Here is an 11,952-nt window from a genome sequence, read left to right as displayed (position 1 = left end):
CTGCGACTCCCGAGACCCCCCCACCCCAGAAGGCCATGGTCTCCCCACGGATGTCCCGGCTCCTCTCCCAGACTGTGATCCTAGCTCTCATTTTCCTCCCCCAGGTCAGAGCCAGGTGGGAGGTGGTGTGGAAAGGGATGAATGCGGAGGGGAGGGGTGAGTGCGACCTGAAGGTCCTGGGGAGGGAGCGCGGGGCGGACGGGAAGCCTGGGTCCACCCGGCCGCCTCACCCTACGCCCGTCTCCGTCCCAGGCACGGCCCGCTGGCGTCTTCGAGCTGCAGATCCACTCTTTCGGGCCGGGTCCAGGCCCTGGGGCCCCGCGGTCCCCCTGCAGCGCCCGGGGCCCCTGCCGCCTCTTCTTCAGAGTCTGCCTGAAGCCTGGGCTCTCGGAGGAGGCCGCCGAGTCCCCGTCCCCGTGCGCCCTGGGCGCGGCGCTGAGTGCGCGCGGACCCGTCTACACCGAGCAGCCCGGAGCGCCCGCACCTGATCTCCCACTGCCCGATGGCCTCTTGCAGGTGCCCTTCCGGGACGCCTGGCCTGTAAGTGCTGCCCCCAGGGGACTCCCGGTGCCGGAGGCCTAACCCTGCCAGCGAAACCTCCACCTTCTCTCCCCTCCAGCTTCCAAGACCCTAATCCTGCCTCCCAAGGGGTGGACGAAACTCCCAGACCAGTAACTCTACCATCTGGAACCCCACATTCCCAGACCTCTAAACTCTACACACTGGGGATTCTAAATGTTCTGATTCACCAGCCCTGGATGCTGGGACCCCAAATTCCCAGAATCTCAAACCCAAACTCTGAAATCCTAAACTCAAGGAACCCTACCTCTGCTCCTTGGGGATCCCTAAAAACTGGGGTCCTCATCTTTATCCCCAAACCTCTCACACCTTGTCTTGGGGACCACTAATATCTTCTCTTTTTTTTTTCTGTCCTCAGTTCTTTCAATTGGGTCCTGTATTAATTACTCTTTCACCTCCAAAATCCTATCTCCCACCCCCACAACCCAAAGGCACAAAGATGAACAGACCTGTATTGCAATTCTTGACCCTTGTCCTTTTGGACAAGTGACTGCCTGGTTTCCAGCTTCAGTTTCCTAAGCTTAAAAATGGGATCATCCTGGTACCTCACAAGGGTCCCTTTTGAGCGATTCAACCACATCTCTTGAATAAAGTGCTTACCACGTAGTAAGTGCTCAATAAGGCAAGCCATGTCCAGTGGCTAACCCTGTAATTCCAGCACTTTGGGAGGCCTAGGCAGGAGGATCGCTTGAGCCCAGCAGTTTGAGATCAGTCTCAGTAACATAGTGAGACCTCGTTTCTAAAACAAAAACGAAAACAAAAAACAAAAAAAAATAACGGGGCATGGTGACACCGTGTAGTCCCAGCTACTGGGGAGGCTGAGGTGGGAGGATTGCTTGAGCCTGGGAGGTTGTTGCAGTGAGCCATGATCGCGCCAGTGCACTCCAGCCTGGTTGACAAAGTGAGACCCTGTCTCCCCCACCTCAAAAAAAGCCACAGATGTCACTCCTTCCCTGGGCTGGTCTGGTCCCTCTGGGAATTGTCCCTTGCTTGCTCAGTCCCCAGCAATGGCCATCACCCCCATTCCTGAACTCTGGCCTTCATTGAGTACTTACCCTAACCACTGTCTTTCATCTTTCATCTCCCCCTTCCTTCACCCAACCAGGGCACCTTCTCTCTCATCATCGAAACCTGGAGAGAGGAATTAGGAGACCAGACTGGAGGTGAGTGTCTTCAGTCTTGGGACTGGTCGGGAGCTGGGGCCCACGTGAGACACGGGGTTGGTGGTGTCGTCTATAGGTCTTATGATGTCATCACAGCTCCTGGGATGTGGTGCCGAGTGTAGACAGCTCCAGGGCTCTTGGCATCTCAGGCACAGAAATGTCCCTGGTACTGGATGTAGCAGTCTGTGGTTCTGGTACCAGATGAAGTAGGGGAAGCTCTCTTACTATCAAAGCCTCCAGAGCAGGGCGTAGCATTTCACAGCCCTACTTTATCATCTGATGTTGAGAGCTCAGGGTGCAATATGAGTTACTTCTGGTTCTTCTATGTGAAGTTTTTTTTCCCCCAAGACAGAGTCTTGCTCTGTAATCCAGGCTGGAGTGCAATGGCATGATCTCAGCTCACTGCAACCTCTGCCTTCTGGGTTCAAGCAATTCTCCTGCCTCAGCCTCCCAAGTAGCTGGGATTACAGGCATGCATCACCACACCTAGCTAATTTTTGTATTTTTAGTAGAGACAGGATTTCACCATGTTGGCCAGGCTGGTCTCGAACTCCTGACCTCGTGATTCGCCCACCTCGGCCTCCCAGAGTGTTGAGATTACAGGCGTGAGCCACCACGCTCGGCCCTTATGTGAAGCTCTGTCACCTTGTCCATGTGGAGGTCCCAGGGAGCCCTGTGGGATGTTGGAGCTTCACCAAGGAGAATACTGAGTAGAGGTTCCTGGGAGGGATACAGGGCATTCTTATCCTCAACTTGGGAGATTCTATTGCTATGTAAGGCCCACAGTGGGGGTTTTGTTGCCACTTTTTTTCTTGTTTTTATTTTATTTTTTATGGAGATGGGATCTCGCTATGTTGCCCAGGCTGGTCTCGAACTCCTAGGCTCAAGCAATCTACTGGTTTTGGCCTCCCCAAACGTTGGAATTCTAGGAGTGAGCCATTTCTTCACCGTTCTGATGTAGAAAGCTGTGTCACAATCTTGGGGGGTGACACCTTTGCCTTCAAGAAAGTGTCACTCTCCCAGTATCCCAAGGTCTCAGGTAATGTGGTAACTTATGGTCTAGTAACTGGGGTCTCTGCCACTATTTTGATATAGGAAGATCCGGAGGCACAATTTAGGGGTGTTATGACCTCACTTCAGACATGTTATTGTTCTTTGGCCATATGGAGGTACCAAATGTCACAGGGTGTTAGAGGTCTCATCATTACTTCAATTTACAAAGATCTGGGTCAAGGCCGGGCGCGTTGGCTCACGCCTGTAATCTCAGCACTTTGGGAGGCCAAGGCGGGCGGATCACGAGGTCAGGAGATTGAGACCATCCTGGCTAACATGGTGAAACCCCGTCTGTACTAAAAATACAAAAAAATTAGCTGGGTGTGGTGGTGGGCGCCTGTAGTCCCAGCTACTCAGGAGGCTGAAGCAGGAGAATGGCGGGAACCCGGGAGGCGGAGCTGGCAGCTCCGAGATCCAGCCGAGATCGCACCACTGCACTCCAGCCTGGGCGACAGAGTGAGACTCCGTCACAAAAAACAAACAAACAAAAACAGGCCAGGCGCGGTGGCTCACGCTTGTAATCCCAGCACTTTGGGAGGCCGAGGCGGGCGGATCACGAGGTCAGGAGATCGAGACCACGGTGAAACCCCGTCTCTACTAAAACAAAAAAACAAAAAAACAACAAAAGATCTGGGTCAAAATACAGGAGTATTACGGTTTCTATGAGATAACTTTATTTTTTACTTTTATTTTTTTGAGAGGGAGTCTTGCTCTGTCACCCAGGCTGGAGTGCGATGGTGCGATCTTGGCTCACTGCAACCTCCACTTCTGGGTGCAAGTGATTCTCTTGCCTCAGCCTCCCGAGTAGCTGGGATTACAGGTGTGCGCCACCACGCCTGGCTAATTTTTTTTTAATTTTTTTATTTTTAGTAGAGACGGTTTCACCATGTTGATCAGGCTGGTCTTGAACTCTTGACCTCAGGTGGTCCACCCGTCTCAGCCTTCCAAAGTGCTGGGATTTCAGGCTTGAGCCACCATGCCTGGCCAAGAGAACTGTTACCTAGGGTACTAGAAAGGACCACGACATTGCAGGTCCCAGGGTGCATTGGGGAGTTCGCGGCCTTGCTAAAGTAAGGAGGGTGACTGCCATTCTACTCGCGAGGTCCAAGAACCCCCGGGCTCCATGAGGGTGTTTTGGCCTCTCTGGGAGGTTCGGGGAGAATGCGGCCGGGGCGCTCCGTATGCATCCATGTTCGGCCGGGCCCACCCCAGCACCCCTCCTTTGCCTGTCCCCGCAGGGCCAGCCTGGAGCCTGCTGGCGCGCGTGGCTGGCCGGCGGCGCTTGGCAGCCGGGGGCCCGTGGGCCCGGGACATTCAGCGCGCAGGCGCCTGGGAGCTGCGCTTCTCGTACCGCGCGCGCTGCGAGCCGCCTGCCGTCGGGACCGCGTGCACGCGCCTCTGCCGTCCGCACAGCGCCCCCTCGCGGTGCAGCCCGGGACTGCGCCCCTGCGCACCGCTCGAGGACGAGTGTGAGGCGCCGCGTGAGTCCTGCGTTCGACCCGACCCCGGCCCCTCCTGAGCGTCACTCGCGGCCGCCAGTCTCCTCTCACAACCCACTCACCCTCTTCAGGGTACTCTAGAGTCCCCCACCATGTACCCCAGGCACCCCTCTTTAGGGAGCTGGGGAACGCGCTGACTGCTGCGGATGTACCCCAGACCCCGCCCACCATCCAGCTGCCACCTTCGGAGAAACTGAGGACCCTGGACCTCTCTCCAGCCCTGCCTTGCTCCTCGAGCCCCCTTCCCTCTCCCAGCCCTCTTGTTGCCCCAAATCGGAAGCCCACGTCCATTTTCTATGCTGGCACCCTCCAGTTCCTTCCCTAACCCACACTCACACCCTGTCCTGATGCTAGGACTCCAAAGCTCTTCTAATTCTGCGGCCCTCCCTACTCCCACTCGAAAGCTTTGGAATCTCCTCCCAGTCCACTCTGGCAGAGGGGCCCTCCATCCTCCCTCCCCAGGGTTGCTGGCCAGAACCCGTGGCTTCTTAAAGCTTGGAATTCTTCAGACTTCTCCCCAGATTTCAGAGCCCCACCAAGGCCCCTAGCACTCCCAGGCTAATCCAGATCTTCTCAGAGCCACCCTAATTCAAGACACTCCCATCTTCCCTGAAAGGCCAGGGGTCCCCCCACCAATCCCAAATCCCCTCACTGTCTCCTATCCTCACGATCTCACCTGGGTGCCCCCGTCCCATCCTCCTTCCAAGAGCACAGACTCCAGCCTGATGGCCTGGGTTCACATCATCACTCCTCCACTTCCTAGGTGGGCTGGTCACCTCGTCTCTGTGGGCCTCAGTTTCCCTATCTGTAAACGGGGGTGGGTCACAGTACCATCTAGTCCCGATGATTATCTGTCACAAAGATGAAGCGAGGTGGCTCAGGGAACGTGCTCAGAAACCTCCCTGCTTTCCATCTTGTCCCTGGTCCTCCCCGACATTGGTGTTCCCTTTCTCTCTGCCTCTCTGTCCCCCATAGTGGTGTGCCGAGCAGGCTGCAGCCCCGAGTATGGCTTCTGTGAGCAGCCGGGTGAATGCCGATGCCTAGAGGGCTGGACTGGACCCCTCTGCACGGTCCCTGTCTCCACCAGCAGCTGCCTAAGCCCCAGGGGCCCGTCCTCTGCTACCACTGGATGCCTTGTCCCTGGGCCTGGGCCCTGTGACGGGAACCCGTGTGCAAATGGAGGCAGCTGTAGTGTCAGTGTCACCCTTCCCACCTTGTCCTGCTTAGTACTTTACCCTGGGAACCACAGCCCTCTCCCTGGGGCTCCATGAGACACCAGCCTGAGGAGGAGATCTGGGAATAACTATCAGGGAGGTCTTCCTGGAGGCACCCAGCCTGCATCTGGGGCCTTGAAGTAGGATTAGGTGATGGGGATGGGACTGGGGAGGGCAGGCTCAGTGGGTGGCCCCGAAAGATGTGGGAGTGGAAGTGATGAGGAGCCACGTGGGGCCACAGCTGCCCCTGCTGCGGGACTGAGAATGATTCAGGGCCCAAGGTAGTGGGCGGTGGGGCCAAATAGGTTGGAGATTTGGGATCTGTGGGCACAGGGGGTGGAGACATCAGAGAAGGCTTCCTGGAGATGGCCCGGGGCTGGGGCTTCTGGGACGTGATTAGAGAGGGTGGCCAGGTGAGTGGCCTGCAGGGAGCAAGGGTGCAGAGGTGGCAGTGAGTGAGCCTGGCATGGAGTGCTGGGATAGAGTAGGTTCCAGTGTGGGCCACCTGGATACTGCCACACTCAGGGTTCAAACACTTAGGGAGGCCGGGCGCGGTGGCTCACGCTTGTAATCCCAGCACTTTGGGAGGCCGAGGCGGGCGGATCACGAGGTCAGGAGATCGAGACCACGGTGAAACCCCGTCTCTACTAAAAATACAAAAAAAAATTAGCCGGGCGTGGTGGCGGGCGCCTGTAGTCCCAGCTACTCGGAGAGGCTGAGGCAGGAGAATGGCGTGAACCCGGGAGGTGGAGCTTGCAGTGAGCCGAGATTGCGCCACTGCACTCCAGCCTGGGTGACAGAGCAAGACTCCGTCTCAAAAACAAAACAAAACAAAACAAAACAAAACAAAAAAAACAAAAAACACTTAGGGAGAGGCCCTGGGAAGGAGAGATCCAGAGAAGGCTTCCTGGAGGAGGTGGGCTAAGATCTAGGACCTCCCAGTAGGACTCGTCAGTGTAGACAGAAGCGAGGAGGGCAGACCAGGCAGGCAGCATTTGGTAGGCAAAGGTGTAGTGGTGGGAATGGGGTCACTCTGGGTCCCCAGAGCCTCCTCCCTGTGGGGTCACATGGGCAGACACAAAAATGTGGAGTGGATCGAGGGGATGTCGGGAGGACCTCCTGGGTGGCCCCTGCACAGTGGGACTGGGGACTGGACAAGGAGCAGCCCCCAGTGGTTAGGACTGAGGAGGGGGATGGGATTTTTCTCCAAGGAGACACCCTTCTCAAGTACTCTTGTCCCTGCCCAGGAGACACCCGGGTCCTTTGAATGCGCCTGCCCGCGTGGGTTCTACGGGCTGCGGTGTGAGGTGAGCGGGGTGACATGTGCGGATGGACCCTGCTTCAACGGTGGCTTGTGTGTCGGGGGTGCAGACCCTGACTCTGCCTACATCTGCCACTGCCCACCCGGTTTCCAAGGCTCCAACTGTGAGAAGAGGGTGGACCGGTGCAGCCTGCGGCCATGCCGCAATGGTGAGGCCTGGAGGCCTGAACGGCGAGGGATGGGGGTGGGGGTCCTGCATGGCTCAGACAGTCCTGGGTTGGAATCCTGGCTTTGACTCTTCTAACCCTAGGGCCTGGGGACCTGACCTTCCACCCCCAAGCCTGTAAAATGGGCAAGGAGACATTCCTTATCTCATAACTATTAATATTTACTGAGAATTTACTGTGTGCCAGGCCCTATTCTAGGCACTGAGGATACAGCAGGGAATGAAACAGACAAAATCTCTGCCCCTGCCTGATAGAGCTGAGGTGCCTGGTGTGCTGAGGATAAGCAGGGAAGCCAGTGTGGTTACACTGATGAGATGAGGTCAGGGAGGTGACTGAGGCACATCTTGTGGGACCCCCTGGGTCACAAGAAGGGGAACTTTCACTTTTCCCCTGAGATGGAGCCACAGGAAGGTTCTGAGGAGAGAAGAGACCTGATATCGGTGCTAAAAGATTAAATGCGGCCCGGCACGGTGACTCACGCCTGTAATCCCAGCACTTTGGGAGGCCGAGGCGGGCGGATCACCTGAGCTCAGGAGTTGGAGACCAGCCCGGGCCACATGGTGAAACCCTGTTTCTACTAAAAATACAAAAAATTAGGCGGGCGTGATGGCAGGTGCTTGTAATCCCAGCTACTCGGGAGGCTAAGGCGGAAGACTCACTTGAACCCGGGAGGCGGAGGTTGCAGTGAGCCGAGATCGTGCCACTGTGTCCCCGCCTGGGCGACAGAGTGAGACTGTCTCAAAAAAAAAAAAAAAAAAAGATCATGAATGTATGAATGTAGAGAGCTGGCTGTGTATCTTCTTGCGAGTGAATACGATAATTCTCTCCCAAACACTGAGTGTTCACTCTGGGGTGTGTGGTACTAGGGACACTGCACGGACCAGGACATCTCTGGGCCGCACCCTCCTGGGGGTACCAGCCCAGAGGGGAAAACAGACACCCTCAGACAGAGCCCAGGGTGGGTGGTCAGGGCTGTGATCTGGGAGCACAGGGCAGTGATCAGGGCTGGGATGGAGGAAGGAGCATCGGAGTAGAAACCTGAGGGGTGGGCTAGGGAAGAGAAAAGGTGGGAAAAAATGTGAGAAAAGGAGGAAGGGAAGAGAGGAGGGGTACTCTAGGCAGAGGAAGGCCAGAGGGTTCAAACACATAGTTCTGGGAGCTGTCTACTATTGAAGTATGATCGAAGCCGAGGGAAAAAGAGACAAGGGCACCGAGAGCCAAAGAGGTGGAGCTGAATTAATTATTCCAAAACTTCATTAGGTAGAAAAGCAGCGAGCTGGCTTTCCTGGCACACTCCAAGACGCTGGCCCTTGAGTTAGAGACAGAGAGAAAAAGGGGACCCCGTGCAGCGATGATAGAGCTGGGAAACAGCGCGGGCAGGTGGGTCCCCGGCTCCCGGACTGCGCCCTCTGACGCTCCCTTCCCCACAGGTGGACTCTGCCTGGACCTGGGCCACGCCCTGCGCTGCCGCTGCCGCGCCGGCTTCGCGGGTCCGCGCTGCGAGCACGACCTGGACGACTGCGCGGGCCGCGCCTGCGCTAACGGCGGCACGTGTGTGGAGGGCGGCGGCGCGCACCGCTGCTCCTGCGCGCTGGGCTTCGGCGGCCGCGACTGCCGCGAGCGCGCGGACCCGTGCGCCTCGCGCCCCTGTGCTCACGGCGGCCGCTGCTACGCCCACTTCTCCGGCCTCGTCTGCGCCTGCGCGCCCGGCTACATGGGAGCGCGGTGTGAGTTCCCAGTGCACCCCGACGGCGCAAGCGCGTTGCCCGCGGCCCCGCCGGGCTTGAGGCCCGGGGACCCGCAGCGCTACCTTTTGCCGCCTGCTCTGGGACTGCTGGTGGCCGCGGGCGTGGCCGGCGCTGCGCTCTTGCTGGTCCACGTGCGCCGCCGTGGCCACGCCCAGGATGCTGGGTCTCGCTTGCTGGCTGGGACCCCGGAGCCGTCAGTCCACGCACTCCCGGATGCACTCAACAACCTAAGGACGCAGGAGGGTCCCGGGGATGGCCCGAGGTGAGGGGCTGCGCCGCAGACGAACGCCTTGCGCTGCTGGCTGCTTGTACCCATCTCCGTGGTGCAGTTGGCCCGATTCCCTGATGCATTTCCCTGGTCGGTCTCTCTTACCCGGTAGCTGGCTTTGGGTTCCCCTTTGTGATGGGTAGGGGAAAACAAGATCTGAGAATTTAAGGGTCTGAGTTTTTCTTCTTTTTTTCCTCCCACAGCCCGTCCGTAGATTGGAATCGCCCTGAAGATGTAGACCCTCGAGGGATTTATGTCATATCTGCTCCTTCCATCTTCGCTCGGGAGGTAGCAACGCCCCTTTTCCCCCCGCTACACACTGGGCGCGCTGGGCAGAGGCAGCACCTGCTTTTTCCCTACCCTTCCTCGATTCTGTCTGTGAAATGAATTGGGTAGAGTCTCTGGAAGGTTTTAAGCCCATTTTCAGTTCTAACTTAGTTTCATTCTATTTTGCATCCCTCTTGTCGTTTCGAGCTACCTGCCATCTTCTCTTTGAAAAAGCTATGGGCGGCCGGGCGCGGTGGCTCACGCTTGTAATCCCAGCACTTTGGGAGGCCGAGGCGGGCGGATCACGAGGTCAGGAGATCGAGACCACGGTGAAACCCCGTCTCTACTAAAAATACAAAAAATTAGCCGGGCGTGGTGGCGGGCGCCTGTAGTCCCAGCTACTCGGAGAGGCTGAGGCAGGAGAATGGCGTGAACCCGGGAGGCGGAGCTTGCAGTGAGCCGAGATAGTGCCACTGCACTCCAGCCTGGGCGACAGAGCGAGACTCCGTCTCAAAAAAAAAAAAAAAAAAAGAAAAAGCTATGGGCTTGAAGAGGTCACGATGCCGACTCCGCCAGAGTTTTTCCACTGATTCTACTCTGCGGGGAGGCAGGGGAGGCAGAGGGGCAGCCTCTCTAATGCTTCCTACTCATTTTGTTTCTAGGCCTGACGCGTCTCCTCCATCCGCACCTGGAGTCAGAGCGTGGATTTTTGTATTTGCTCGGTGGTGCCCAGTCTCTGCCCCAGGGGCTTTGGAGTTCAATCTTGAAGGGGTGTCTGGGAGAGCTTTACTGCTGCAAGTTGTAAATAATGGTTATTTATGTCCTATTTTTTCTCACCCCATCTCTCCAGAGACACCTATAAAGGCTATTATTGTGATCAGTTTTGTCTAACGAGGCTTTGTATTTGGTGTTGGGGCTGAGGGGAAGAGATTTTGTCTCCTGAGGAGAATAGAAGACAGGACTCTTGATGTTGTAGGGGTCTGAAACGACTCAAACTGCTTTAAATATAAAAGAATTTATGGCTGAGTGCAGTGGCTCATGCCTGTAATCCCACTGAACCACTGAGTGAGATCAGTGGCTGAAGCAGGAGGATTGCTTGAGGCTGGGAGTTGGAGAGCAGCTGGGCAACACAGCGAGACCCCTATACCAAAAATTAAAACAAAATTAGCCAGGCCTGGTGGTGCACCTGTAGTTCTACCTGCTTGTGAGGCTGAGGCCAGGAGGGTCGCCTCAGCTCAGGAGTTTGAGGCCGCAGTGAGCTATGATCACACCACTGCACTAAACCCTGGGCAATACAGCAAGATCCTGTCTCTTTAAAAAAAAATGTATTAGTGGCCGGGCGTGGTGGCTCACGCCTGTAATCCCAGCACTTTGGGAGGCCGAGGTGGGTGAATCACCTGAGGTCGGGAGTTGGAGACTAGCCTGGCCGGCATGGCAAAACCCCGTCTCTACTAAAAAACACAAAAATTAGCTGGGTGCAGTGGCAGGCACCTATAATCTCAGCTACTCGGGAGGCTGAGAATCGCTTGAACTCAGGAAGCGGAGGTCACGGTGAGCCGAGATTGTGCCATTGCATTCTAGCCTTGGAGACAGAACAAGACTCTGTCTCAAAAAAAACAAAAACAAAAAAAGTATTAGCTCATAAAATGGAAAAATCCTAGGGGTAGATGTGGCTTCCAGCAGCAATGGACTGGGACTCCTGGTCTTTCTCCAGTTGCCTCTTCTTTTTTTTTTCACGACGTTCTTCCGATCTAGTCGTGGTCGATCTCTGTCGCCCAGGCTGGAGTGCAGTGGCGCAATCTCGGCTCACTGCAAGCTCCGCCTCCCGGGTTCACGCCATTCTCCTGCCTCAGCCTCTCCGAGTAGCTGGGACTACAGGCGCCCGCCACCACGCCCGGCTAATTTTTTGTATTTTTAGTAGAGACGGGGTTTCACCGTGGTCTCGATCTCCTGACCTCATGATCCGCCCGCCTCGGCCTCCCAAAGTGCTGGGATTACAAGCGTGAGCCACCGCGCCCGGCCCAGTTGCCTCTTCTTACCCCTTGATTGATTTCACTGTGGGCAGTCTCTCATTGGCCCTGGCTTGTTGGTAGGCCCTCCTAAACCAGTTGCCAGGCAGTATGGCTTCCTCTGATTTGGCCAGGCTTGCTCATTTGCCTGTTGTGTGGTAGGAAGTGACGTCAGCCTGCCCAGATCACATGGAATATATAGGTGACGGGGTGTCCCTGCTCCCCTCAGATCAGTTTGTTCCCAGAAATGAGTACTGTGTCAGGCAGGCAAACTGACAGACCATCTTACAAGAAATAAGGAAACTCCTTAGTCTGAAAGCAGGTAACATCAGACAGTAATTCAAATTTACACCAAAAACCAAAGAGCAGGCTGGGCGCGGTGGCTCATGCCTGTAATCCCAGCACTTTGGGAAGCTGAGGCGGGTGGATCACCTGAAGTCAGGAGTTTGAGACCAGCCTGGCCACATGGTGAAACCCTGTCTCTACTAAAAATACAAAAATTAGCCAGGCATGGTGGTGGGTACCTGTAATCCCAGCTACTTGGGAGGCTGAGGCGGGAGAATCAATTGAACCTGGGAGGTAGAGGTTGCAGTGAGCCGAGATCACTCTATTGCACTCCAGCCTGGGTGACAGAGTAAGAAAGACTGTCTCAAAAAAAAAAAAA

At 56.2% G+C, this 11,952-nt stretch overlaps 2 protein-coding genes and 1 long non-coding RNA gene across 4 annotated transcripts in view; 2 read left to right on the top strand and 1 right to left on the bottom strand.

Moving 5' to 3' along the window:
• Positions 1-10,159, top strand: DLL3 (delta like canonical Notch ligand 3). 2 transcript variants are annotated; one of them, XM_032172956.2, is made up of 9 exons: positions 1-104; positions 253-540; positions 1,685-1,742; positions 4,034-4,276; positions 5,270-5,487; positions 6,756-6,978; positions 8,427-9,006; positions 9,216-9,300; positions 9,942-10,159. In XM_032172956.2, exons 1-9 carry the CDS (start codon positions 36-38, stop codon positions 9,945-9,947), a joined length of 1,770 nt encoding a protein of 589 aa, XP_032028847.1. In that variant the 5' UTR covers positions 1-35; the 3' UTR covers positions 9,948-10,159. The 2 variants fall into 2 exon arrangements, with proteins under 2 accessions (XP_032028847.1, XP_032028846.1); XM_032172955.2 differs by lacking the exon at positions 9,942-10,159 and having other exon boundaries at positions 9,216-9,399.
• The window catches only part of LOC131381069 (uncharacterized), a 59,935-nt gene continuing 57,923 nt past the window's right edge, over positions 9,941-11,952 (bottom strand). Inside the window, exon 3 of the long non-coding RNA XR_009209513.1 lies at positions 9,941-10,071. This is a non-coding gene — a long non-coding RNA (uncharacterized LOC131381069). The remainder of the gene's footprint in view (positions 10,072-11,952) is intronic.
• The window catches only part of SELENOV (selenoprotein V), a 15,882-nt gene continuing 14,957 nt past the window's right edge, over positions 11,028-11,952 (top strand). The window contains exon 1 of the mRNA XM_058427049.1: positions 11,028-11,033. The gene's annotated coding sequence lies outside the window, so the exon portion shown is untranslated. The remainder of the gene's footprint in view (positions 11,034-11,952) is intronic.

Source organism: Hylobates moloch, unplaced genomic scaffold (genome assembly GCF_009828535.3).
Source record: "Hylobates moloch isolate HMO894 unplaced genomic scaffold, HMol_V3 SCAFFOLD_13, whole genome shotgun sequence".
NCBI lineage: Eukaryota > Metazoa > Chordata > Mammalia > Primates > Hylobatidae > Hylobates > Hylobates moloch.
The sequence above is the reverse complement of the archived record's forward strand: the minus strand, read 5'-3'. Positions and strand labels throughout refer to the sequence as shown.